The sequence below is a fragment of the Gouania willdenowi genome, chromosome 15, assembly GCF_900634775.1.
Source record: "Gouania willdenowi chromosome 15, fGouWil2.1, whole genome shotgun sequence".
NCBI classification, from domain to species: domain Eukaryota; kingdom Metazoa; phylum Chordata; class Actinopteri; order Blenniiformes; family Gobiesocidae; genus Gouania; species Gouania willdenowi.
The window spans coordinates 24,026,036-24,053,048 of record NC_041058.1 but is presented as its reverse complement, the minus strand read 5'-3'; the positions used below and the strand labels follow the sequence as shown (position 1 = coordinate 24,053,048).

Here is a 27,013-nt window from a genome sequence, read left to right as displayed (position 1 = left end):
CTACCTGTGGAGCATTTCTCCCACTTTGTAAAAACAGCCCAGGGACAGCAGCACCAGGATGGCTTTGGACTTCTGGTTGACCTGTGGAGAGCAGAGATGTTCTGCCCAGCGCTTCAGCACATCGGAGCCCTCTGCTGGGCTCAGAAGAACCTGGAAGAACAAGCAGAGCATGTTGGAAATTGGCAGGAACAGTGTGAGAATGTGTTGAAAACTCTTTTTCATATCCACTTTTTCTTAACCCAGTCATCTCATATATGTTGTATATCCAATATACTACTAAAAGCACATTTATAACACTTTCCCCTGTGCTTCTAACCACTGACATAATCTCAAATATCACAAGGTTTGAATGTAAATCAAAGGAAAAGAGGCTACCAGGCTAAGAGGAACAAAAGCGAAACTAAAAGAACGTCACATTGAGAATGGTTGCTCACATTCACCTTCAACTCAGAAATATGAAATATGTTGAATAAAACATAAAGTGGCTGAAAATGATATTTAGTTATTTAAGAAATGGGTTTTAGACAATTTAAAGTTGTTCCAGGCATATTTTCGCATTGGTTATTTACATAATCTGCATCCCTTTTCAGTCTTCGTAAGTTTCTGTGAAGGCTTAGATGATCGTGTCCCTTTAAATGTTGTTGTTGCAAGGAATTGTGGGGCAGCATTATTTGGCCTCCTTTGGTAAATGATGAATCAGTGTTTCCTAAACTAATGGAGATTAAAAAGGAAGCCTTAAGCCTCTTTTCCTTAGCTTTTATAGAATTAGAACGTTCCTTATCATGGCCACCACTTAATACTTCCGGGGGTTAAGGAAAAGCAGATAGAAAAGGAGATAGGACGGACTATTCAGACGCAGCCTGAGTTTAAAGTGTTGTTGCTTAAAGCTTTTCTCTGGCTAACTGTGTTCAGGCTTTGTTAAACCTTACCAGAGCATTAATATCAACCTGTTTAAATTGGTTGGTCTGTTACATCAGATAAATATCAGTAGAATGCTGTTTTTTTAACCACTCTATGACTTCTCCCACACCCATCACTAGCTGATAAACTATGAAAACATGACACGGGATCTGAGGGGTGGTGTTGATGGATGTTGATGGAGTCATGCTGTGATACCTTAGCCAGCCAAGCGGCTCGGTTCCACTCCCCATAGGTCTGCAAGTAGCGGCAGGCGTCCGCTGCCTTGTCAATCAAACACAGCAGCTGCACTCCCTCTGACACACACAGCACAATCAGACAAGATGGAGCAACAATGGAAACAATAGATCCCCAAAGGGTGCAAACTCAACCAGAACAAACAGCTTTATAAAACCTTAACAAGTGTACAAAAAAAATCAGGTTTGATTGAAAGCAATAACACATAAAAACCAACACTTTTTAAATTAAGTTGAGCTAGCAGAAGTCTATAAGTTATTGCTTGGGCTTATTAAAAGACAACATTGCTAGCTAATATTGGGTGTAAAACACTACCTGCAAGTTTTCCATTTGCAATCATGTTGGTGGCCACCAGTTTGATGGTGGACTGGGAGGGTCCTGAGGAGGTGATGGTGGTCACGAGGCAGGCTTTGAGAGAGTCACAGTAGTAGCTGGGGTTGTCTGCACAGGTCTCCAGCAGCAGCTGCACTGCCCTGTCCGTCTGAGGGCAGGAACACAACGTTGAATAAGGGCCCCAGAAATGTGTTAACATTCATGTCAGCATTTAGAAAAATTAACCAAGTTTGATGTATTTTAGTTGTATTTTATTTCACCTTGTTGTTTGTGAGTAATTCTGCATGGAGCCCTAGACATGATATGCTCAAAATGAATAAATAAACAAATAAACTGTGGCCAAAAAGTAGCTAATAGTGTGTGCAGAAAATGGTAATTAGTGGTCACAAAAAACTCATTTGTGTGCTTGAAATAAGTATAAAGTGTGCATGGAATATTAATTATTATCATTCCTGGACAGTTAGGTATTGAGCGCACATGGGTCTAAGGTAGCAGTGAAGCGGCTAAAGCTACACAAAAGACAGAGATAGTATTGATTGAATTTTATTCCAGGCTGGGAATGAATTACAGACATTCTGAAAAGGATGGCATTGCAGGGAACCAATATTACAAAGAGGCCTAGAAGCAGAATACTGAGAACCAGGGGGCTTTACCGGTAGAGGTATGACTTTCCTGCACGTTATAATTATTTTGTGGTGACAAATTACTGCTTCATGCACATGATATACATCGCTAATTTTGTGGCCACAATTACTTTTTGTCATTTCTGGTTTTGTGCAATTTTGTGTTTTTGTTGTTGTTTTGTGTGTTTTTGGCATGATTTTTTTAGTGTAATTTTGAAAAATATTTATTTCTACTTATCTTGTGTGTTTTTAGATTAGAATTAATTAATTAATTTTGTGTTTTTTTCATATCCTCCATGTATTTGTTTGTAATTATGTATGGCTTAGAGAGTCATTTTGGATTTGCTGTTTTTTGTGCATTTTTGCAGTTTTTCTGTATTTTTTCAGAAAATCACAAAATTAGACTGAGAGCCCCATGTTGCGCCCAGGCCAGCAGTTGCCCATATCAGCTTTAGACAGAATTATTAAATAAACATATAGACTGAAATATAAAACTGAATTATGATTTAAATAAAAACAAATAACTTCTGGTTTAAAATAGAGTTTTAAAGTGGGCAACTCAGAAAAAAGTTGGAAGACACTTCAATCTGGGAAAAAGGAAATTATTATGAAATTAGTAAACAAAAGATAAGAAATGATAAGAAAGAAAAGACCAGGTATAACAAGAAGACAGTCATTAACATCTCCCGCAAAAAAAACCCAAAAACGTAACAAGGGCATTAACACCAAAAAAAGGTATTGCGCGCTTCTCATTTTCTAACTCCATCAAGGTATTGATACCCTGAAGTCATACACCAAATTTGGTTATTCTATCTTAAACAGTTTCTGAGAAAAGCTGTCCCCTTTAACTCGGACAGACGGACGGTGCTCAAACCTATAGCCCCCTTCTACACTTTGTGGCAGGGGATAAAAATACCATTATACAAAAAGTCTGCTAGCTTCATGCTAACATCCATGGGAAAACCCATGTATATGTTAATGCTAACATTTACCGCGATCGGCAGTGATTTATATAACACACCGTTTATGCTTAACTTTCACAAACAGTCTTAGGAGTGTTATCAAACAGTACACTACTACAAGTAGACCATAGGCTTTCAAGATGGCGACTTCCGACTACTATGGCCACAGTGTTAGGCCAAAACACACAAACTCAAACAGAGTAAAGAAAAATGGAACAAGGGCAATAACTAATAAATAATTGCGCACTTCTCATTTTCGAACTCCATCCAGGTATTGATACCCTGAAGCCACTATTTGGTTATCCCATCTTAAACAGTTTCTGAGAGAAGCTGTCCCCTTTAACTCGAACGGATGGATCCACAGAGCCCAAATTTATATCCCCCTTCCACTTTGTGGCGGGGGAAAAAAATACATTTAACATAATGGCTTTCCTCCTACAGTGCCATACTTGGGATAGAATGAAATGCTTAAAAGCATGTAATTCTGGGCTTTAATCATAAAGCATAGAGTGCATTTTAATCACCAGGTACAAAAGAGTTCAGCAATTTAATTCCACTTGTTTTACAGAAGCAGCCATTTTCATCTTCATCATTTAATGGCTAATGCGATGGCACAGCCAACAGAAGGACTTGATGAGACGAGCTCTAAAAGTGTAAGAGTGCTGCTGAAACGTTGAAATGTAAACCTTGTCACAGAAACAGTGATAAATACCAGCCTCGACCAGCCAAGCACACACAGATGTCACTGCAGGAATGATCAGTTCTTTACAGTGAACGATACACAAAATCTTCAGCTTTATTATTTCTCATTTGCCCAAAACAAGTCAGGAGAAGAATGTCTATGTTTAAAGATATTCCAATTAATGAACTTTCTTTCCTTGCTCAGCCAATATTCCATTAGTTTTATTGCATTCAATCTAGTGAAGAGGATGTAATGTTTTGGGAAAAATAAAAAATACTGCTAAGCTAGGTGTTAAAGGAGGAGTACTGGGCACGTCCCAATGATATTAATTCTACTAGAATGCCTGCAGCAGTATGAGCGAGTACGCAGTGGGTTGCTGTAGTTCTTACCTGACCCAGTAGGAGGAGCTGGTCGGCACATTTCTTAGTGTGTTCATAGCTGGAGCGCTTCACCTCCTGCAGACGAACCCGATCCAGCTGAAACTTCTGTTCAACAGTGGGACAAGATCACTGGTTTAGTGCATTTTACTGGGTCAACACAGTTCATTTATAAAGAGAGCCCCATGTTAGGCAAGAAACACAAATACATGGGGTTTGCACCTCATTTCATGTCATTCATCATTTTTTACAAGAACATTAAAACCCCTTGCTTATCATTGTTTAACTCAGTGGTTCCCAAATCTTTTATGCCCAAGGCACACCAAAGGACAAGTAAAAATCTGAAGGCACACCTATTGTGCAAAATATATATATATGAATATAACACGTGTTATCGACCATACAAGAAAGCGCTCCATTTTCCCTCTCGCTGTTTCTCTGTTTTAATGTTGTCCTACAGCCTTTGTCACAGTCTTATAATTCTTGCCTGTGAAACCGCGGGAAAAGCAAAATATTGCGTTCTCGCTCTCTCTTTTTTTTTTAAAGAATTGTTTTTAAGTATAGAGTTTGCCTCTGTAATATGAAATGAGTGCATACAAAGTAGTAAATTAAATTATATTTTTTTTGTGTAGTTGTATATTGCAATAATAATGCATGTGTCAAGTGTCTTTATAACGTCATGGCCTCCCACATTTCCCACCAGTGACAAGAAAGGTGAAAAGCCTTTGAACACAAAACACAATGCAAATAAGTTCATAATTTTTCATCAAACAAGGTAAAGTACAATAAACACATTTTCAGGTCAGTACATTTAATTTGGTAAAAATGTATTTTAAACTTTTTTTTACTAAATCAATGCAGGTAAGTAATCTGTAAAATTAGGCATTAACCAAACAGAAAAAGTCTATTGTTATAACCTAAAACCATTTCCTTGTGTTTATATCAATTATATATTGTTATATATATATATATATTGTTATATATATATATATATATATACAATTTCACTTCTAATTTAACAATTTCTCAACAGAACTACTTATATATTATACTATATTCATATATAAATTAAATATTTTCACTCTAAATTTTATTAAAGAGAAATTTACTAAATACTAACTTATTTATGATCTGTTTCGCCGGAACAGTATGGTTGTCACAAAATCCCACGGCACACCTGGACGTGCCTCACGGCACACCATTTGTGAACCTCTGGTTTAAATCCACCTTTTGCTTCCCAAAACTCAACAAACTGTTGTACTTTAATCATTCTCAGGGGTGGAAAGTAACGAATTACATTTCCTCTCGTTACTGTAATTGAGTAGCTTTTTTGTGCACTTCTACTTTTTTGAGTACTTTTTAAAATCTGTAATTGTAGTTTTACTTAAGTAAATTTTGTTTCAAGTAAGAGTAATTCGCTACATTTGAAATAGATTCCATTACAGAGTAAAATAAATCCTGCACGTGGATGGGAGTCTGCTACATTTGTGCTATTGAACGTTCCCTAGAGCTGTTGTTAGGATCACTGTATATATGTCTATGGCCTACTCTGTTGATTCACGTGGCGTCACTCACATTGCTGCATCGCGACAAAGCGAGAGCGCTAAATTCTGATGAAGGGCACAGGACAACCTCATAAAAAGTGGATTTTAAACCAACGTCTGCTGTGGGGGAGGAGCAGAGTCTGCTGATGCCCGTGTCTGTAGCGACCACTTCATCAGAGGTATGTTAGCGAGCTAACTTTGTTTTTGTGGCTGTGTTTATATAGCATTAGGTTGTCGTTAAATGCTCATTTACTATTATTTACCTTCTTTCTTTCACCCCTGCTGCACACTGTGCACATAAAGCTGAACAGCCTAATGCTATTTCACTATATGTAATAAAGTACTATTAGTTGTAATATATATATATATGTATGTGACAAACAAACCTCATGTCTCCACGCATCTTGAGTGCATTTCTTTTTATAACAGTTACAGGTGTTGTAGCCAATGATTTTCTGTTTTGCACAATGATCATATGATTTTAACTACAATTATTATTATTAATATAAAACTTTATTTGTAGGCACATGCACATCACATCGCGTCAGTATAATTTTTTCCTCCTTCGGCTCATTCCACCTGGAATGTTTTATAGACTTTATATAACATACTGTACGCATTTCTTGCTTTCAGAGGTGATTTATTGGATGCTCTGACACATTGGATGTATTGACACAAGCAATTACCTCATCCAATTGACATCCTTGACATTCTTTTTTTTATTTATCCAGGTTAGCCACACCATGCCTTGTTCTTATGCACGTTATTTTGAAATGGTGTTCTCTAATAAATTATAATAATAAAAATAGAACCTAGTTTGATCTGTATACATGTCTTTTTATTTTTTTATTACATGGGAGAGATTTTTAAAATATAGATTAATATTAATTAGGTCTGCTTCCTGGGGTCTAACACAAATAGAAGCATTAAAAAAAAAACATTAATTCACCGATTAATACAATCATCAGTCTCCCAAGAAATAAATAAAACATAGAATCAATTCCAAATAAATCACCTACATTAACTTCAGTCCTCCGAGGATTAGTACAGCCTTACATTAGTGTTGTTTTAACTTTTTCTTGAAATATTTTTTTTTAAATAATTAGACAAGTTCCTGGATATAGCTTGATTGATAGCAGTAGATTTAGGTAGTTTTAGGAGGTTCAATATAACCTAAACTGGCTTATATATTCATGTGGTTATCAACATCTTGTCTATTTTTAATTTGATCAACTTGATGTAATGAATTCAAACAGAAATCTGTTTGTCGGTATAGGTGCTAAAGTTACACTGTATATTTGTGTGGTTGCATGTTTGTATCTCAGAGTTTTACTTTCTAACATTATGTTGATGAATTGCTCCGAGTATGGGAATGAATCCTTGCAGGAGAAACTAAATGATTACAGCAGCTGCAGAGCTGAGAGCTGGGTCTAGTCTTGGATGTTAATAATTATAGTCGTCGGCTACTGCCACTGGAGCGTTTTTATGAAGACGGCAACGATGCTGACGGTCCCTTTGAAAGTCCCAATTTTGCAATCACTGCCTGGACCCTCATTAACAGGCTATGAAACTTTGGACAGAATGATACACCATGCAGGAATGCTCATCCACAGAAACACTCCACATAGTGGAGCCATATTAGCCAGTCTATACTATAAAGCTTCCAAAGAATAATCTATGCTATGCTAAATAGCTACACAATACTCGCAATAATTTTAGTTGTTTGTTGTTTTGCTGTTTGTTTTTAAAGGGCCCATGTTAAGCTAAATCAACTTTTCTGTGCTTTAAACATCATAAAGTGCTATTTGGGCTTCATACACATGCCCAAAGTGTTTTTTTGATTGATTTCCTCAATCGTTAGTTAGAGGGTGATTTGCTCCTGTCTTACTGCAGGGTGAGCCCAAACACCTCACTCCAATTTGATGACGCGTTCCCACTTTGATGACGAATTTGACGCGGCCCTGAGCTGGAGAAGCCACGCCTCCAGGAAGCTCTCTGCCATGATTGACATGTAAACAGACACGCCCACAAAGTTGAGCATTTCAGCATCCTTCACGCAGTGCTATGTATGTATTTTCTACAGTCTAGGTATGAACGCCCCGCCCCCACGCTCTGTCTCATGTTTATAAATCAGCATGAGCTCAGCTACGGAGTGGGTGGGAGGAGGGCGGGCCGTCCTCTGGCCATTTCACCGTGCGGGGAGGAGGTAGTCAGTCTCCCATCTATAGACACGCCCACTCATGAATATACATAAGTAGGCCGCAAATCAGCCTGTTTGTGTAGAGTTGCTCAGAAAGTGACTTTTCAGAGGCTAAAACTTGGGAAAATAAACCTCAAATACCTCAAATACTACTAATAATAGATGGGTGAAAAATAGCATGATATGGAACCTTTAAAGCTTTGAATGGACTGACCCCTCAGTACATCGCAGATCTAATCCAAATTCACACTCCAGTGGCGCTCTGAGGTCTGAGGGCCAGCTCCAGCTTGAGGTTCCTAAGACGAACCGTAAAAACAGAGGGGACAGAGTGTTTTCTGTTGTCGGCCCTAAGCTGTGGAACGCTCTGCCCCTTCACGTCAGCCCCCATCGTGGAGTGTTTTAAATCTCGTCTTAATACCCACTTTTATTCTCTGGCTGGTTGTGTTGTCCAATGTGTCTTTTTATTTATTTTATTGTTCTTATTTATGGAGCTCATTTGCATTGTTTTGGTTTTATTGTTTTTATGATCTCATGTGCAGCACTTTGTAAATGTTTTTGTTGATTAAATGGGCTAAATAAATGAAGTGGATTGGATTGAATAGCAAAAGGGGCGGGGCCAACAGGTACTACGTCTCACAAAATGTGTTGCAAAACTCAAGCAGCACAGATTCAAGTGAGAAAGGTAGTTTGTGAAGCTGAAGCAGAAGATTCTAGAAGGTGTAACCACAGAGTTGTGGTTGTAAACAATGATAGGCACGTGTAACAAAAAAAAAAAAACAAACGTGAGTAAATATTGGATTACAAGTTTCCAGCTGTCATTTCATCTGTGTAAATATCAGTCTACACATTTGTGAATATAGTTTTTGCGACTTCACATTCAGATCACGCAAGTGTGAATATTTTCTTTGGGTTTAAATTTTAACGCTACAGGTTCACAGGTTTTTCACATCATTTGTGACATGAAATTCATTTCACGTGTGTGGATTTTTTTTTTTTTTTTACAATTTCACATTTTTAAATACAAATTCACATTTTTACACACAAGTTCTCACATCACATTCTACACATGCTCTCCCATTTTGCAACATATCTACCTTCATACATCATCAGCCTCCATCTCAGTCAATAGCAACATTTGAATCTACTCAGAGCTATAATCAGGCTTCAAAATTTCGGCCGAGCACGACAGAATTTGGCCCGAATTCATCCGAACCCGAATGAAGCCGTTTTTTAAATTCTATTCAGATCTGTGCTCGCACACAGCTGAAGTACGAGTCATTTTCACACTTTTAAATATCATTTATTTATTCTAAATTTTCCAGAGACCAGCCTTAAATTCACCACCTCAGCATCCATTTTCGCATCTTTCTCGCACTAATAGAATTGCATCACCTTACCGCTCATTTACCGCACAACGCCCAAAATATAGAAATTAACACTGAACCCGACCCATCAGCTTCCGTCATGTTTGCGTAAAGATCTTCAGCTGTAATTGCAGTAGCACGTTTCAACCCATAAAGGGTAATAACATCCATCCATTTTCAGACTCACTTGTTCCTGTTTTTCAGGGTCGATGCCAAATTGAAATATGTCTTGACTAAAATGACAAGAGTTGGCCAAGGATCAATCAACAACACTATTTCATACCAAAAAAACGGCAAAACACAATTTACTTTATCTTTATTACACTCTTATATTTATATATTTGGTAAAACTGTTAGTTAATGAGTTATACATTGCTTGTTGAATATTTGCTTAGTTTGTCATGTGTCTTATAGATAGCCGATAGACAAATTACAAGCTGTTAGTTAACAATTTATAAATGACATGTTAACTGTATGTTAATTATTTATAACTACAGTGGGGAAAATAAGTATTTGATACACTGCCGATTTTGCAAGTTTTTTCACTTCCAAAGACTGGAGAGGTCTGCAGTTTTTATCATAGGTACACTTCAACTGTGAGAGACCGAATATAAAAAAATATTTAAAAAATTCCAAAAAAACACATTTTCAAATAATTAATTAAAACAAGTATTTGATACAATAGAAAAATGGAACTTAATACTTAAGTCAGTAACCTTTGTTAATTACATATGTCAGACATTTACTGTAGTTCTTAACCAACTTATATAACTTTATATACATTAGTAAATAAGGAATACTGTAGTTGCAAAATTAGAATAATGTCCCAATAAAGTATTTAAAGTTTTAAGTGATACTTAACAAGTCATTAGTAAGTAGTTTACTAATAGTTTATTCATGATCTATTATTAATTTATAAAGGTATAGTTATAAATCATTAACATACAGTTAACATGTAATTTATAAATTGTTAACAAACAGCTTGTTAGTTATCTATAAGGCACAATTATAAATCCTAGCAATTTATAACTCATTAACTAACAGTTTATTCTTACTGTATTTGCTTACTAGGTTTTATACTGGTGTTCTTGTGTATAAGTATCCAGAGGAGTGACACACAATGCATTTCACTGCACACTGTACTGTGTATGATTGTGTATGTGACAAATTTAGTTTGATTTGAATTTTTGATTTGGGGATTTAGTTACTCTTTATAGAAAGAACCCTCCTATTATAGACAGATATATAAATGGATCAACATTTCAATATTTACCTGCAGCAGTCATATGTCTACACCTAAGGAGGACAAACACCAAAAGTAGGTATTAACTACTGACCTGGAAGGAGGAACTCTCACAAAGAGTATCATGGCAGATGTCCAGGGGGCTCTGAGGTGGAGGGTGGGTTCCTTCACTTTGGGTCTGTCCGTCTGCAGTGGACAAACTTAACTGACGAGCCTGTGCAAATGACTGGAGATAGTGGGAGGCGATGGTCCAGAAGTGAAGGTCTGACTCGTCCCCAAAGAGCCTACAGTTAAACACAAAATTACAATATTAGTCCTAAAGGCATTTCCTTTAATGAGTAGTGAGTCAGACTGTGTATTGGATCTCTACTCGATAACGACCCCAGTCCTCATATGTTACCTCGGTTTCTTAACACATCTGCACAGCCGCTGAGTTGTTGCTAGGTTACTCTGCAAAGTTAACAAAGAAACGAGATGGCGGCAGAATTATTGACTCTCATTGAAGGTAAATGCACATTCAATGCTCGGTAGATCATTATTTTGAGAACGAGATGCAAAAAAGGATGCACATAACATTGGTGCTCAGGCCAGATTTGCTAAAAGCTTGAGGGAAACGAGGAGATGGGATATAACCAAGACTGCTGTTTCCAGATTTCATGTCAGGCTTTTTTATGGCTTTTAGAATCCTACTGCACTTTTACAGCCACAACAGTCCCAAACATTGACCAATCATTTAACTACTGTTCATGTGACTTGTCGCACAATGATTTGAGAGATTAAAATATAACAATATACACATTCAAATAATCTTTAAAAATAAATCCTTAACCGATAATGCAAATACTACAAAACCTGAAAGAAAACCTATTAAGCCAAAAGGACAAAAGGGTATTTTTGAAAATGCCAGTGAGTAACGAGTCCAAAGGAGATAATTGACAAACTCATCCATTATTAACCATAGTGTGGAGAGAAATATGGCTATAGCAGCTCTACAGCACCTTAAAGCAAAGCTGCCTCTGTCGTTGAAGCTTCCTTTATTACAGAGACAGAATCATTTAAAAATAAAAGCCTGTCTGAGGATATTTTCTGGCCATTTCTTACCACCTAAAAACACTCATTTTCCAAATGGATCTTCCTCACAGCATTGTGGAAAAAAAGCAGCTCAGAGTTCATAACATCATTACAGGATGTGTTCTCATCTGAGCCAGTGTGTGGATGTGGATTTTAAAGATACTGAACACATATTTGCTGCAGCAGCAGCTTAATGTTGTCAGAAAGGTTGGGACCAATCACAGATGACTGTAAGACATGGTGGAAAGGATTAAGGCAGTGGTTTTCAACCTTGGTGTCGTGACCCCATGTGGAGTCGCCTGAAATGTCTAATTATAAGCTCATTTTATCACCTCTAACTCAGACGTGGGCAACAGGAGGCTCGGGGGCCACATGCGGCCCACAGTTTAATTTTGTGTGGCCCACAAAATAACCAAACAAAATGATTGAAAGAAACACACACAAAAATAACAGAGACATTTCCAAAATGACAACAGAAATACACTAAATGACTCGAAGACAACAAAAATAACACAAAAGTATATAAAATGTGACCAAAAATACACAAAATTAACCAAAAGTTGTAAAAGACGACTAGAAATACACAAAAATAACATAAAATGTATGAATTGACAACAAAAATACACAAAATGCCTGAAAGAAACAAAATGAATTACTGATTAAAACATAGTATATTTCCATTTTTTTGAATCATTACATTCTTATTATCTAAAATTAAAACAAAACTATCTTAAACAACTGTATTCTATACTTTTACTTTCTCAAATATAAATCGAGTTCAAATAAAACACAGTATAACATAATATTTGAGCTAATACTGATCAAAAAATTATTCTGGAAAAAAATGTCTTGGGGTCGACAGAGATTAGTGATATCAAAATGGCATCACGATCCAAAAAGGGTTCGGAACCACTGGATTAGGGTTTAAATGGAGCAAACTGAGTGATCAACTGATACCACAGGTGCTGGTCATAAAATTAGAATATCATGAAAAAGTTGATTTATTTCAGTAATTCCATTCAAAAAGTGAAACTTGTATAATGTATACATTAATTTCACACAGACTGACATATTTCAAGTGTTTATTTATTTTAATGTTGATGATTATAACTGACAACTAATGAAAACCCCAAATTGAGTATCTCAGAAAATTAGAATATTGTGGAGAGGTTCAATATTGAAGACACCTGGTGCACCTGTAAAGGCCTTTAAATGGTCTCTAGTCTAGTTCTGTAGGCTGCACAATCATGGGGAAAACTGCTGACCTGACAGTTGTCCAAAAGACGACCATTGACACCTTGCAAGGAAGAAAAAGATGTGGTAGAAAAAAGTGTACAAACAATAGGGATACCTGTGCCCTGGAGAGGATTGTGAAACAAAACCCATTCAAAAATGTGGGGGAGATTCAGAGTAGACTGCAGCTGGAGTCAGTGCTTCAAGAACTACCACACACAGACGTATGCAAGACATGGGTTTCAGCTGTCGCATTCCTTGTGTCAAGCCATTCTTGAACAAGAGACAGCATCAGAAGCGTCTCACCTGGGCTAAAGACAAAAAGGACTGGACTGCTGCTGAGTGGTCCAAAGTTATGTTCTCTGATGAAAGTACATTTTGCATGTACTTTGGAAATCAATGTCCCAGAGTCTGGAGGAAGAGAGGAGAGGCACAGAATCCACATTGCTTGAGGTTGAGTGTAAAGTTTCAGGTCCACTGTGTTTCCTTAGGTCAACACAGCCGTCTACCAGGAAGTTTTAGAGCACTTCATGCTTCCTGCTGCTGACCAAATTTATGGAGATGTAGATTTCATTTTCCAACAGGACTAGGCACCTGCACACAGTGCCAAAGCTACCAGTACCTGGTTTAAGGACCATGGTACCCCTGTTCTTGATTGGCTCGTAGAAATGGCCCCTCCCCTCCCCGCTCTCCCATGTGTGTGATTGACCAATCAGAAGCGAGGATTTGGAGACAGAGTGCTGTGTAATTTTAGCGCAGCAGCCGGTGATATGACCAAAACAAAGTCATTTTTCTTCACTGTAAAGGCAGGATGCTGAAATTTGCCTCCACAGATCATTAGAAAAAGGTTGTTAGTCATTTATAAACAAAAATAGTCTGGAGAGTTGTGGTTGTAAATGATCATTTACGCAAGTAATTAAAAAATGTGAATACATGCTGGATTACAAGTTTCCAGCTGTTATTTTACATGTAAAAATCAATCTATACATTTTTTCTCATCATTTGTGACATTAAAATTATTTCACGTGTGTGGATTTTTTATACACAAGCTCACATCACATTCTTCAAGCTCTCACATCACATTTTACAACTTCACATCACATTCTACAAACTCTCACATTTTGCAACATATCTATCTTCATAGGTATTGTGAAGAGGAAGATGTGAGACTCCAGACCCAACAATGCAGAAGAGCTGAAGGCCACTATTAGAGCAACCTGGGCTCTCATAACACCTGAGCAGTGCCACAGACTGATGGACTCCATGCTATGCTGCATTGCTGCAGTAAATCAGGCAAAAGGAGTCCCAACTAAGTATTGAGTGCTGTCCATACTCATACTTTTCATACTTTTGTATTGGCCAACATTTCTAGAAATCTTTTCTTGTATTGGTCTTAAGTAATATTCTAATTTTTTGAGATACTGAATTTGGGATTTTCATTAGTTGTCGGTTATAATCATCAAAATTAAAAGAAATAAACATTTGAAATATATCAGTCTGTGTGTAATGAATGAATAAAATATACAAGTTTCACTTTTTCAATGGAATTACTGAAATAAATCAAAGTTTTATAAGTTTTGACAAAACTTTTCGGGAAAATATAAACTTGCAAAATTCTAGCAAAAATATATTTGCGCTGAACGATGATTTTCTGAAACAGTGATAGCTTCAGGCTGTGTTGTGACCCACCGTGACACTAGCAGGCAGCGCTGCAGCAGACTGAGCTCTGGGTCCTGGAGCACACTCTTCATGTCACTGGGGAGTCCATCAGAAACACACAATTACAAATCAGCCAGAGCCAATTACATCTCTCTGACACAGCGGGGCCAGCGTTGCTTTGGCAGGAGGCTTTTCACCTGATAACACACTCCAACGCCCTGCTCACTAAACACAAACAATCATGGGAATGTGACTCCAAGACATAGTCACTAGACAAACAGTTATCTACACAGAGAAACTTCAAAAAGTGCAATATCTTACTTAGACAAAGAGTTGAGCTGCTCCTGGATCAGACCTTTTATCTCACCTCTTTCATTGTAATCACTGAAACAGACAAGGTCAAACTGTTCCACATGAATTTCCTCAAAATAAAACATGCTGTGTTAAAGTAATGCATCATGGTAAGACTTACATTGGCGCTGAGGTCAGGCTTGCACAGTTTAGCAAACTGCCAGTAAGGGATTATTGATAAATTAAACACTCAGGGCTCAGTCAGGTGTGTCAGGCAACAGTTAAATAAAAACGACTAGAAATAACTGCTTTCAGTTTCATGGCTGATTTCTCTGGATCCTACTGTATGTTGATATGTTTACAAAATGAGTTGCTGTCGACAACCAGGCTTGGATTGATTTACAGTCATGAAGGCACTGATTGAATTCTTAAGTGGTTGCTGCTAGATGCTAACAATAGAAAATGGATTGAAGGTCGTTCTAACCAGGGCTGGTAAAAATCTTTCTACAATTGAGCTTAGCAAATGTTACAGCGAACAGCTAATCTTCTTGGTAAACTTTCTTAATCTAGGTGAACTTAAAAATATTAATAAAATAAATAAATATCCATCTATTGGTTAAAGTAATATGCAAACCATCACATGAATGCACTTTAGATAATAGGCCTAAAGGAAAATAATAAAAATTTGTTACTAATCACTGTCATAAATCTGTTTTTTAGTCATTTATATGAACTTTTAATCGTCAAACACAATAGTATCCCTTTGAGTGTGGGCATCGCCATTTTGGAGATTTCAGCTAATTAGTGTTTGCATATCTCAAGAAATTATGTATTATTCAGAAAAGGTTTTTAAGATTAATTTCACATTCAGACAAATTTGCACCGTCAGCCCCATTTTTTTAGTTTTTTTTTTTAAAATTCACAAGCTGAACATCTATATGACATGTATGTTTTGTGTATTTGTGGTAAGCAAGATGTTTCCATCACTTTTCAATTGTTTTCTTTTTTTTTTTTTTTTTACTTCTAATATACAATCATACAAGTACAAGACAATAATTAATCTCTATATCTACCCTTCGCCTGCACATCACATCATCAGTTTAACATATCCTACAGAGGCCCTCTGCTTTACAATAGTTTATCTACATATCCTCCCACTCACTCTTTAAAAGCCAGTTAAAAAAACATCCATTTATAAGTCCTCCTACATTACATTTAATTACTTCACATCCTCTCTCTTTACTCTATGCCGCCGTGATTACAATTCACGTGTAATATGTTTGTATTCGCATGTGTATATGGGTGTATGTATATGTATATATGTTTTAAGTTTGTGTTTCTTTTTTGATTTTTAATTAATATATTGTTAAATATTTTCACTTGTCTTTTGATATTGATTTTTGTGTACTTTGTATGTGATTTTGCCCTCATTTTAAATTATTTGTGTTTATTGAAAGGGGTGGAGCTCTCATACACGCCCTTTGGGCTTCGTTCCCTCCATGCACCTTTGATGTTTTTTTTTCTTTAATGTGTGCTAAATAAAACAAATGAATGAAAAATTAAAGATATCGTGTTGTCGTCGAGTCAGTATTATGCTTCGTATTTCCGCTTCCATACAAAGTCTTTGGTGCAATAGCATTTAAATCAAGCGTTTTAGTGCTTAGTTGCGTGTCATCCACTCCGTTGAAAGTTATTCCTATATAATGACTAAAAACATTATGGTTAACAGATTTTGACAATGACAATGGAATCAAACTTTGAAAATCCAAATGGGTGCAGCATTTGGATGTTACCATCAGCCATCTTACTACAGATCTATGCATACCTTCCAGCCGAGCAAGAAAAACAGCTTCAAATAGGTGACCCCCAATTTCCACTGGATGCGGCTCCGCTGCGTTACGTCTCCGCCACGCCACCGGAGCTGATAGGTTTCCACTTTAGTCTATGTGTTCATTTACATTGGGTCCGCTGCGCTGCGTATCTGCTCTGACCCAGCTGCAACAGTCTGGAGCCCTCTGGCAGAGATAAGCAGGACTACTATTTCTGCCAGATGCCGGCGCACGACGCAACAACTCAGCACAGAGCAAATACAGTGAAACAGGAAATTAAACACATACTAAACATTAAAATATCCGGTTACTTTTCAAAATAAAACACTTCGAATCATATTTCATCAGATTATCTCTTCTCTGTTGGCTGTAGCCAAAAAATGTGCCTAGGACAACAACCAAAGGTAAACTTTATATTTTAATACCTTAAAACACGTAACAAACAAAAAAGCTGTGAAACTAAATAATGTAATATATACATATATGTCTGAAAAGTGTTAATGCGTTTCCCTGTCACCCCTTTATCATTATTATTTAACTTTATTAATTTATGTTTCCTCTCCTTTCTCTATCTTTTTATTTTTTTTTTTGTAATTATATGTCATTCAATCTATTTCCCTGGCTCTGTATCTGTACTTGTTTGTGAATATTACTGCACTTTATTATTGCATATCTCATTGTAATTCACTATTTAAAAAAAAAAAAAAAAATTATGTAAATATCGCGAGAACTCCTCTGTCACGTGAGGTCAACCAGACTGCACCGTGGGGATTGCTGGACGGCGGACAGCAGAGCAAAACCGGATCGGAGACGTATCCAGTGGAAACCCCGGGTAAGTCAATACTACCATCAAAACAATTGGATGCCTTTATTCTCCTGAAACCAGTTGAAGTTACGTGAATGAAGAACTTGGTTGAGTAATCACTACGAAACAGTTTGTCAAACATATCAAACTCCACAAGTGTGTTTTTAAAATGCTTTTTTTTTTTTTTTTGCATTTGCATCCTTTGAATTGTCTCTAATTTCTACTGGTAAAGTTTATAAATGTCTTTAAGTTGAGCACTTTTTTATTCAGGTTGAGTATCCCTTTAACACTTTATTTTATCAATCAAAAATTTACATCACATTGTTAGCAAAGTCCTCTATAAATAACTTTGATTGTTCAGTTCCATCTATAAATGTGTTTCTGACTTTTTTCTGACTTCTCCTGCTTTATCAGCTCAAGTTATGTGTCATTCCATCATATGAATTTTTCATTTTTACACCATTAAATTGGCACAACCACACAAGAAGCTTTTAGAGAGGACTTCAATGTGTTGAATCTTTCCAAGGAGACACTCACACTTGGGTGATGTCCATGGTGAAGGTTCCAGACCAAGGCTGCATTAAAAGGAAAGCTTTGAGTGTAAAAGCAGCTCGAGGGACCAACAGGTAAGGACACCACACTGGATCTGTACGTACCACAAAGTTAAAAAAAACAACACATATCTGCTAAATCAACATCCAAATGAGAGTGATCATATGTTACTGTGCAATAGGCCTGAATTAAAATAATATCTTTCCAAAATCTAGATGTTTCTGTAACTTTTAATCAATCATTTCCAAACTGTGGTGGCTGTAGCTCACCAGTCAGGTCCTGTTCATCCATGCGGTAGCTGGCAGACTTCATGGCCATCTCCAACACTCTGATGCAGCCGTCATCAGATGCCAGCACCACTTTGTCTGATGTGCACCAGTCGATGTCTAAGATTTTGTAGTTCACATTGCGACCAAACCTGATGCTACTAACCATTTGGACCTTTAAGAAGAGAAGACAGGTTTGTTCATCAAAACGAACTACAGATACAGTTGATTTCCAATAAACAAAAAGAGCAAAAAAGGCTTAATGAATAAACATAGCTGGCAGCTACTTAGATAGCAGGTAAAAACTCAATATTACACCAGCAGAAAAAAGCAGTAACAAAACATAAAACAAACAATGAGGGTAGGTCGGTAAGAAACAAGCCCAGAGCTGCTTGTAATGCATTGACTTGTACAAAAAAAACATTACATACAAAAAACAAAGTGAACTGGTGTATAAATAAAGGTTGTGTCTGTGAACAGTGGTAGCACAAAGTTGGAGGACCACTGGTGTAAAGTAATCTATGTGAAGGATAGCAGCTCTAAATGTCTAAGGCTGTTTTAGCATTAGTGCTCATCTGTTAGACGTGTGCTGAGCCTTTCAAAGCATCCTGCACTTCATCTTCCTCGCTCCTCCTTCTCTACTTTGATCCATCTGTCCAACACATTTGACTGAGGAAAGAACGCTGCTCTTCATTCGAGCTCTCTCATGGTAATAGTTTTCGACACTGCTGGGACAAACATCTAAAGCCTTTAAATGCAAACATTAATAAACGTGTGCCCGGTGATAACTTCTCTTATTCCAGTGCTGCTAGAATAAGCCCTCAATGAAATAATACATTTCCATATATAATATATACATTGTTCCTGTTGTCAAACCAAGTGAGAAATACTACAAGGATTAAAGTGCGATAGAATTAGTAAATCTGCCATTGAACCACTGTATACAACTATGAACCATCAATCCTTTATTTCATATTAAAACTGAGACGGCACTGAAGGGATGCAGGCGAGGAATTTGCAATGCAAAACCAAAACAAACAAATCACTAAATCAAGTTATGAAGAAGAATTGGTACAGATAGATCTATCTCCTACAGTACTACAGAGACTGTGTGTGTGTGTGTGTGTGTGTGTGTGTGTGTGTGTGTGTGTGTGTGTGTGTGTTCTCACCTCTTTGGTGTCCCAAACCTCTGCTCCATCTGTGTACATGACGAGCAGCTTCTGGTTGCCTTTACCAGGAGCAAAACGGATCTTCTTCACCCATCCCCGATGTGTTGGTGTTCCCCTGAAAAATGTAGTTCACCAACAATGAGTACAGAATTAAATTTCTTAATTACAATTACATCTACAATTATCCATGTTCAATTACAACTCAATTACGTTGACAGCATTTAACCAATTACAATTACCGGCATCATTTCCCCCCAAAGTCAATTGCAATTACATTCTCAATTACTGAAGTTAAATTACAATTTATCACAATTACTGAGTGTTTAACAAATCACCCCATAAAACGTAACCTTTCTCTTGTGTTAGCTTGCTGTTAGCATCTCTTATGATAACGGCTCAGTTTTACCCATGTCTTAAATCAGCTGCAAAATACACTAAAAATATTATCTATCATCTAATTTGCTTTTTATCTCTTGGTTACTTTGATAGGTTTCCTCTTCCATGAAAGCAGAGATTTTAATATTTTTGGTGTGGGTGTCTGAGGCTTTTTTCTTTCAGTAAACCCCTAGATTTAAATTTTTTTCATGGTAAAATGATCCTCAAGAGAACTGACAGGTCAACTTGATATGAAACATATTTGAATAATTTTTAACTACGTATGTGTAAGCCATAGAACTGGAAAATGGTTCCTCATTGTTTTGCATTTAATGAAATTATAACAGTTTTTATGGAATTTCCATGCCAATTACAACTACAAAGTCAGTTATCTGAATTCAATTACAATTATAACTACATCATAATTGTAATTAACTATCAGGATTAATTACAGAATTACAATTCTAACTGACCTCAACCCTGGCAGGGGTCATTAAGTCCTTCATCTGTATTAATGATTTACTGTGTAGAACAATAGTGACCTGTGTACAATGTTGCCTATACCTTCCCATTTAACACATGCATGAACGCTATAATTGCTCAACTGATAGCTTTACTTCTCTCTGTATAGATGTTACCTTGACAAACGAGCCTTTAGGTCCCAGAAGTTAAGATTACCATCCACATCCCCGAGCACCAGCGTGTCCCCTTTCCAGGCAATGCATGCAATGCTGCCCATACTACCCTGCAATAAAAGAAAAAGAAAAATTCAAACAATAATACAAGCTTACAATAAAAAAGTTTAAAAAAAAAAAAAAAGGTTTAGTGGTGTGGTCCAGGGGTGGACTGGGGAAAAAAAAAATTCTGGCTTTTTGTGTCATCATTTTGAGTATTATTCCCACAGAAAACCTTGTAAGGGGGACATTCTTTAACCCCTTTTTACCTTTTGCAACTTCCTTGTCTCAAGATCTGACACTTTTTTCAGACTTTAGCTACCCATAATCAATAAATATTTATTTTTTTCCTATTTTTAAGTTTTTTGACAATTTTATCCAAATTGTGTCCTTTTTAAAAAAGAATTTGGCCCATTTTCATCCAAATAAACTAACTTTTGCCCAATAAATACCACTTTTTTTTCTCGATGTTTTCCTACATTTTGCCTCTTTTTGTTCCATATTTTTTGTCCTTTTTCATCATTGCTTGCCACATTTTGCCCATTTAAGCTACTCTTTGACATTACATACCACCTAATGTCTCTTTATTTGCCCATTTTTTGGCCACTCTTGAATGCTTTTCGCCCATTTTAGTCACTACACTCTTTTCTTGCCACGCTTTTTCCACTTTTGGACTTGTTACCATGTCTGCCTCCACTTGCTCGTCAAAAAACAAAAAAAAATTAGCGGACCAGCCCAGTCCATGATACCCGGTATGCCAGATGGCCAGTCCACCCCTGGTGTGGTCTTAGTGTCAGAAAGCAGCTTATTTACATTTCTTTTTGGGTCTGAATATTAAAAAAAGCTGGTGAGAAACATCAAGAATAAACATTTCTTAATGTTCACGTCACGTTGCTACGGTTTTCAACTGATAATAAAAGTTTTACTCTTCCTGCTGCTCTAGAACATCCACCTTTCTTGACATTTTAACTTGAAGCGAGAATGACAACAAGACAATAAAGAGAAATACCAGCAGCTGCTGGGTGGTCAATAAACCCATTCAGAAAGGGGCTGTGCTGGAAGACTTTAGGCACTGAAGTATTGACAGTCTCCGAAAGTGACTGAGGAAAAATGTTTCTAAAGAAAGTTTACTGTCAGCCCCCTGACGGGAATATGAAGATCCTCAATCATCCTTCACAGGCTGTAAAAACTTCGGGGTATGCAAACCGTGAAGAGAAAACCTGAGGCCATTATGGATTTTAACAACCTAAGGTAAAACCGTTCACGAGTCTGCAACTACATTGGATGAAAACACATTCACGGCCACAGATAAGGAAGGCATCTACTGAGGAGATTACAGAAGAAAAACAAAAGTGTTCTTTTCACGTTAAATAAAGCACAAACGAGTGATATCTAGGTAATTTAAAAAAATAAAGTGCATAGTTTTAATGAAAGATCTGGCTGAATCTGACATGAGGTGAAATTATAAATCCAATCAACACATTGAGAGTCCAAAGAAGTCTTATTCATTGGCACAGGACAGAGACAACAACTAGAAGATAAAAAAAAAACTAAAATCAAGTGAGAAGATGGGAATTAATGTGTTTTGACAATAAAGCTAAAGGGGCTTCGCAGGGCACAATAATGCGAGATCAATAAATCTAACAAGAATAGGTTGATACAGATATTTACTAAGACAGGAGAGGAAAAAAACAGTTAAACTGCTTATTGCAACAAACAATGTGGAGCACAAACTGATAAAAACATGAATCTCGTGGTCGCATTTGGCCTGCATGAAAGATTCTTCACACTGATCAGCGTGCATGACCTTAAAATGATGCCGGAGGCTGTGAAAAATGAAAATAAAAGACATAAAAAGTCTTAAAAGAGTCCCTGGACTCACATCAGGGGGGATGCGTGCACCATCTTTGACAGTGTTGCCCTCTACAGTGATGTGGTAGACCTGCCCGTCTGTGTCAGTGAATACAAAGTGCTCCCTGGCTGAGATGGCCTGGCTCGTTTCTGACTTGCTCTCAGCATCTTGAAGGAGACTGTAAAGAGGAACAAACAGATGAAAAAAAAAACCCACAATTGTTTATATATCGCCGTACGTTTTATTGGTCTGACTGCTCTCTTTTAATGTGTTTGAACTCTGCCGTGGACACGAGTAACTTATTACTGCTTTCATCAAACCAAGAGTTTCCCAACCAGGGTCAGATGCAGGGGTGTAAAGAGTACTGATATAGCCTACTCAAGTAGAAGTACTGTTACTTGATTGAAATTGTACTCAAGTACAAGTAAGTCATACATAAAACACTCAAGTACAAGTAAAAAGTAGCTGAATTAAATAATACTCAAAGTAAAAGTTACTAGTTACTTTCATCTCCCTACCTTTATTGTTGGTAATAAATCTTGCCATGGTTCCCTTGCATACAGTAAACATCTCATCTATAAACTTAAAAAGTAAGAGACCAAATGTTGTACATATGGAACTTAATTTGTTTTCCACAAAGGCATCTTTATAAAATAAAAGGTTTGTCACAATTCTTTTTAAAATAAAATAACACCAATGAAATTCTCAGGCTCTAAGTATAGCTACATTTATGAACTTTATGAAAACTGAGAAAATAACCTCCACTGAATGCTGTTTTGGCACCATGCAATACATATAGTGTAATCTAATGTTTAGGCTATGATGTGATGCATTTGATTGTTGTCTGGTCATTTCATTTTGTGTAGTTTCACAATATCCTTTGATCATTTTAAAACAAAAAATAATAATTTACTTAGTAATTGTTGGCTGTAGAAATGTAACAAACTACTTTACTTTATTAAAGTACAAGTAAAATGACCCTGTTCCGAGTCAAGGGTCAGGACCAACCTGACACATAAACATGGCGGAGTGCGACACAGACAGTGAATACTTTGAGCGTTGTAAAATCGATGTTTTTAAAGAATTCTGTAAGAAAAGAGAATACAGCGTTACCAGGAAGAGAAAGAAAGAACTCGTGGCCCTTACTTGGGCATTGTCATTGCAAAAAGCCCCGATAGTTTTAACAAAACAGCAGAAACGGGAGGCTGACAACCTTGATTATAAATCTCTGCTTGAGATCGATGTTGACAGTTGTCAGATGACAATTCCAGATCCCTTAGAGCTGAGAGAAGGTTGGGAGAATGAAACGACAGAAGCAAATAAATGGACCCCCTGCATGTACATTGATATAAATACTTATCTGATTCGCAAGGACAAGCAAAACTTGCTGAAAAGACTTGCTAACGACTACAAAGAAGGTGACCTAAATTGTCCATCAACATGATATGTACAGGCTATATATAAATATATAACGTTATTTTATTTACATACAACTACAGTGAGAAGGGAAAGTATTCAGACCCCTTTAAGTTTTTCACTCTGTTTCATTGCAGCCATTTGCTAAAATCAAAACAGTTCATTTTATTTCTCATTAATGTACACTCAGCACCCCACATTGACAGAAAAAACAAAAATGTAGAAATGTTTGCAAATTTATTAAAAAAAAAAAAAGTATTCAAACCCTTTGCTGCATATTTAACTCACAAGCTGTCAATTTCTTCTGATCCTCCTTGAGATGGTTCTGCTCCTTCATTGGAGTCCAGCTGTGTTTAATTAAACTGATTGGACTTGATTAGGAAAGGCACACACCTGTCTATACAAGACCTTACAGCTCAACGTGATGTCAGTGCAAATGAGAATCATGAGGTCGAAGGAACTGCCCAAAGAGCTCAGAGACAGAATTGTGGCAAGGCACAGATCTGAAAGAAAAATTCTGCAGCACTCAAGGTTCCTAGGAGCACAGTGGCCTCCATAATCCTTAAATGGAAGAAGTTTGGGATGACCAAAACTCTTCCTAGACCTGGCTGTCCAGCCAAACTGAGCAATTGTGGGAGAAGAGTCTAGGTGAGAAAGGTAGAGAAGAACCCAAAGGTCACCGTGGCTGAGCTCCAGAGATGCAGTAGGAAGATGCGAGAATGTTCCATAATGTCAACTATCAATGCAACCCTCCACCAGTCAGGGCTTTATAAAAGAGTGGCCCGACGGAAGCCTCTCATCAGTGCAAGACATAGGAAAGCCTGCATAAAGTTTGCCAAAAAACACATGAAGGACTCCCAGAATATGAGAAACAAGACTCTCTGGTCTGATGAGATGAAGTTTGAACTTTTTGGCATTAATTCTAAGCGGGATGTGTGGAGAAAACCAGGCAGGGCTCATCACCTGCCCAATACAATCCCAACAGTGAAACATGGTGGTGGCAGCATCATGCTATGGGGGTGTTTTTCAGCTGCAGGGACAGGATGACTGGTTGCAATTGAAGGAAAGATGAACGTGGTCAAATACAGAGATATCCTGGAAGAAAACCTCTTCCAGAGTGCTCAGGACCTCAGACTGGGCCGAAGGTTCACCTTCCAACAAGACAATGACCCTAAGCACACAGCTAAAATAACAAAGGAGTGGCTACGGAACAACTCTGTGACCATTCTTGACTGGCCCAGCCAGAATCCTGACCTAAACCAAATTGAGCATCTCTGGAGAGACCTGAAAATGGCTGTCCAACAGCGTTCACCATCCAACCTGACAGAACTGGAGAGGATCTGCAAGGAAGAATGGCAGAGGATCCCCAAATTCAGATATGAAAAAACTTGTTGCATCATTCCCAAGAAGTCTCATGGTTGTACTATCTCAAAAAGGTGCTTCTACTCAATACTGAGCAAAGGGTTTGAATACTTATGACCATGTGCTATTTCATACATACATGGAATAGCATGGTATTGTAATTGTTATTTTGTAGGCCTATTTATATGTAGGGCTTATATACTAATATATTAGGCCTAATAATAAAGAAGAAAAAAAAAATAAATATATATATATATATATATATAGTTCTGGATCTTTTCTTTCAGTTATTAATTATTATTATGCCCATGTGTACTGTTGGTGCAGTCACGCACCTTACGCAATGCAAATAGTTTAATAGTAGGTTGTTCCACAAAAATAGTGTGACTTTATCGGGTTTTGTTGACAACATGGGTAGTCGTGAACTCTGACCCAGAACATATTGACACGGGCGCTGCGCATGCATACTGATAACGCTGACTTTGCTTATTACAATACATGAAAAACCTTTCAAATATAATTGACCTAAAAGATTTCGAAGAATCAAGATTTCATCATATATTATTCATATTCATCACATATTCGTATCAATTGTAACAGTGTATAGAAGCTGTAACAGTGAAAGAACACTAAAAGAAATGTTTTCAATGTTTTTTTCCTCTCTCTCTCATTTCATCAGGGCACCAATTGAACAGATGTTTTTCCTCTGCTGCAAATTTCTTTCGGCTGCAAAGGCTTTCAGATTAAAATCCTCAGGCTGTCCCTCGCCCACCTGATAACTGATGACTCGACACTGCTCTGCTCAGCATCCGACACCGTCTGTCGAGCCATGGCCTCCCTGGCTGCCATCTGCTTCTTCTTCAGACTTTTCAGGTTGTGGGAAGGTGACCATTCCTGATCACACATACAAAGGGCTACAATTGTAATGACCAACCCCAACACAGAAAATAAAACTGGCTACAACTTTAGAAAAAAAGAGTCAGAATGAAGCAGTGCAGTCGATTCTTCTTAAAGTGACAGTTAAAACACACGGGGGAGCTTTGGACTCTGCTTGTATAGGAACTGTAGCTTTTGTTTGGCTGACTCAAGTTTATGGAAATCAGAAAGCAGTATGAGGTGTGGGGAGGCCCTCATACATTATTAAGGAGGTCACTGGCATTTTTATTCACACTCGGTCATTTCTAGCCAATACAATAGTGAAGTTTGTCCCGAATAAGTCTTTTTTATGGGGACTCAGTAGCGTGATGAAGCCACTGGTCGTTGCTTTTCACGAGCAGGGGAATGGGTCAAAAAGTGCAGAACTAGAACCAAAAGGAGAGACTGATTTTAAGCGAAAACTGAAACTAGTATATGTCATAACAGTTGTCTGTGTAAAAAAAAAACAAAAACAAAAAAAAACACAAAAGAAACAAATCTAGGTATTATTACTTTAGTAAATTGAATAAAGTTAAATCAAATGTATCAGTTGAGTCCAGTAAAATCAATAAAGTCAAAGTCAGCTTTATTGTCAAATCCACTACATGAACAAGACATGTAAAGATTTGAAATTACTGTTCTCTCTGCCCCAAACATTTACAAACACAAAAGCACGAGTTTTTTTTAACATAAAAACTCCTGTCTTTATATAAATTATAAAAACAGGAGAACAACAGCACAAGTATTTATAAATATTTACAGTGAGAGTACAGATATGAATATGAAAATAAATATATATATATATTAATATATACTATGATATATTACAGTAAAATGTATTTTAAAAATGTAATACAATTTTGATTTATTCCTACAAATGAAATAAAAAATAAATAAACGTGGCTAATTGTTATTTCAATTTTAGTGTTGATCCTATTGAAATGTCATTTTAGCAGTGTATACAATTAAAAGCACATACTTGTATTATTATGTATGTATTTCAAATTAGATAGATGTTGTGTAGTTGTTATTGTGTAATTCTTTCCCCCGCATGTCAAAGT

The 27,013-nt window shown here is 37.0% G+C and overlaps 1 protein-coding gene across 1 annotated transcript in view; it reads right to left on the bottom strand.

Moving 5' to 3' along the window:
• wdr11 (WD repeat domain 11) overlaps window positions 1-27,013 on the bottom strand; it is a 90,105-nt gene that overhangs the window by 5,749 nt on the left and 57,343 nt on the right. The window contains exons 15-27 of the mRNA XM_028468664.1: window positions 25,810-25,931; window positions 22,290-22,437; window positions 20,372-20,478; window positions 19,359-19,473; window positions 18,193-18,364; window positions 17,909-18,017; window positions 14,768-14,830; window positions 14,477-14,542; window positions 10,578-10,767; window positions 4,145-4,240; window positions 1,471-1,636; window positions 1,117-1,214; window positions 5-150 (exon numbers count right to left, since the gene is read on the bottom strand). Coding sequence (XP_028324465.1) covers window positions 5-150; window positions 1,117-1,214; window positions 1,471-1,636; window positions 4,145-4,240; window positions 10,578-10,767; window positions 14,477-14,542; window positions 14,768-14,830; window positions 17,909-18,017; window positions 18,193-18,364; window positions 19,359-19,473; window positions 20,372-20,478; window positions 22,290-22,437; window positions 25,810-25,931 — 1,598 coding nt within the window. The remainder of the gene's footprint in view (window positions 1-4; window positions 151-1,116; window positions 1,215-1,470; window positions 1,637-4,144; window positions 4,241-10,577; window positions 10,768-14,476; window positions 14,543-14,767; window positions 14,831-17,908; window positions 18,018-18,192; window positions 18,365-19,358; window positions 19,474-20,371; window positions 20,479-22,289; window positions 22,438-25,809; window positions 25,932-27,013) is intronic.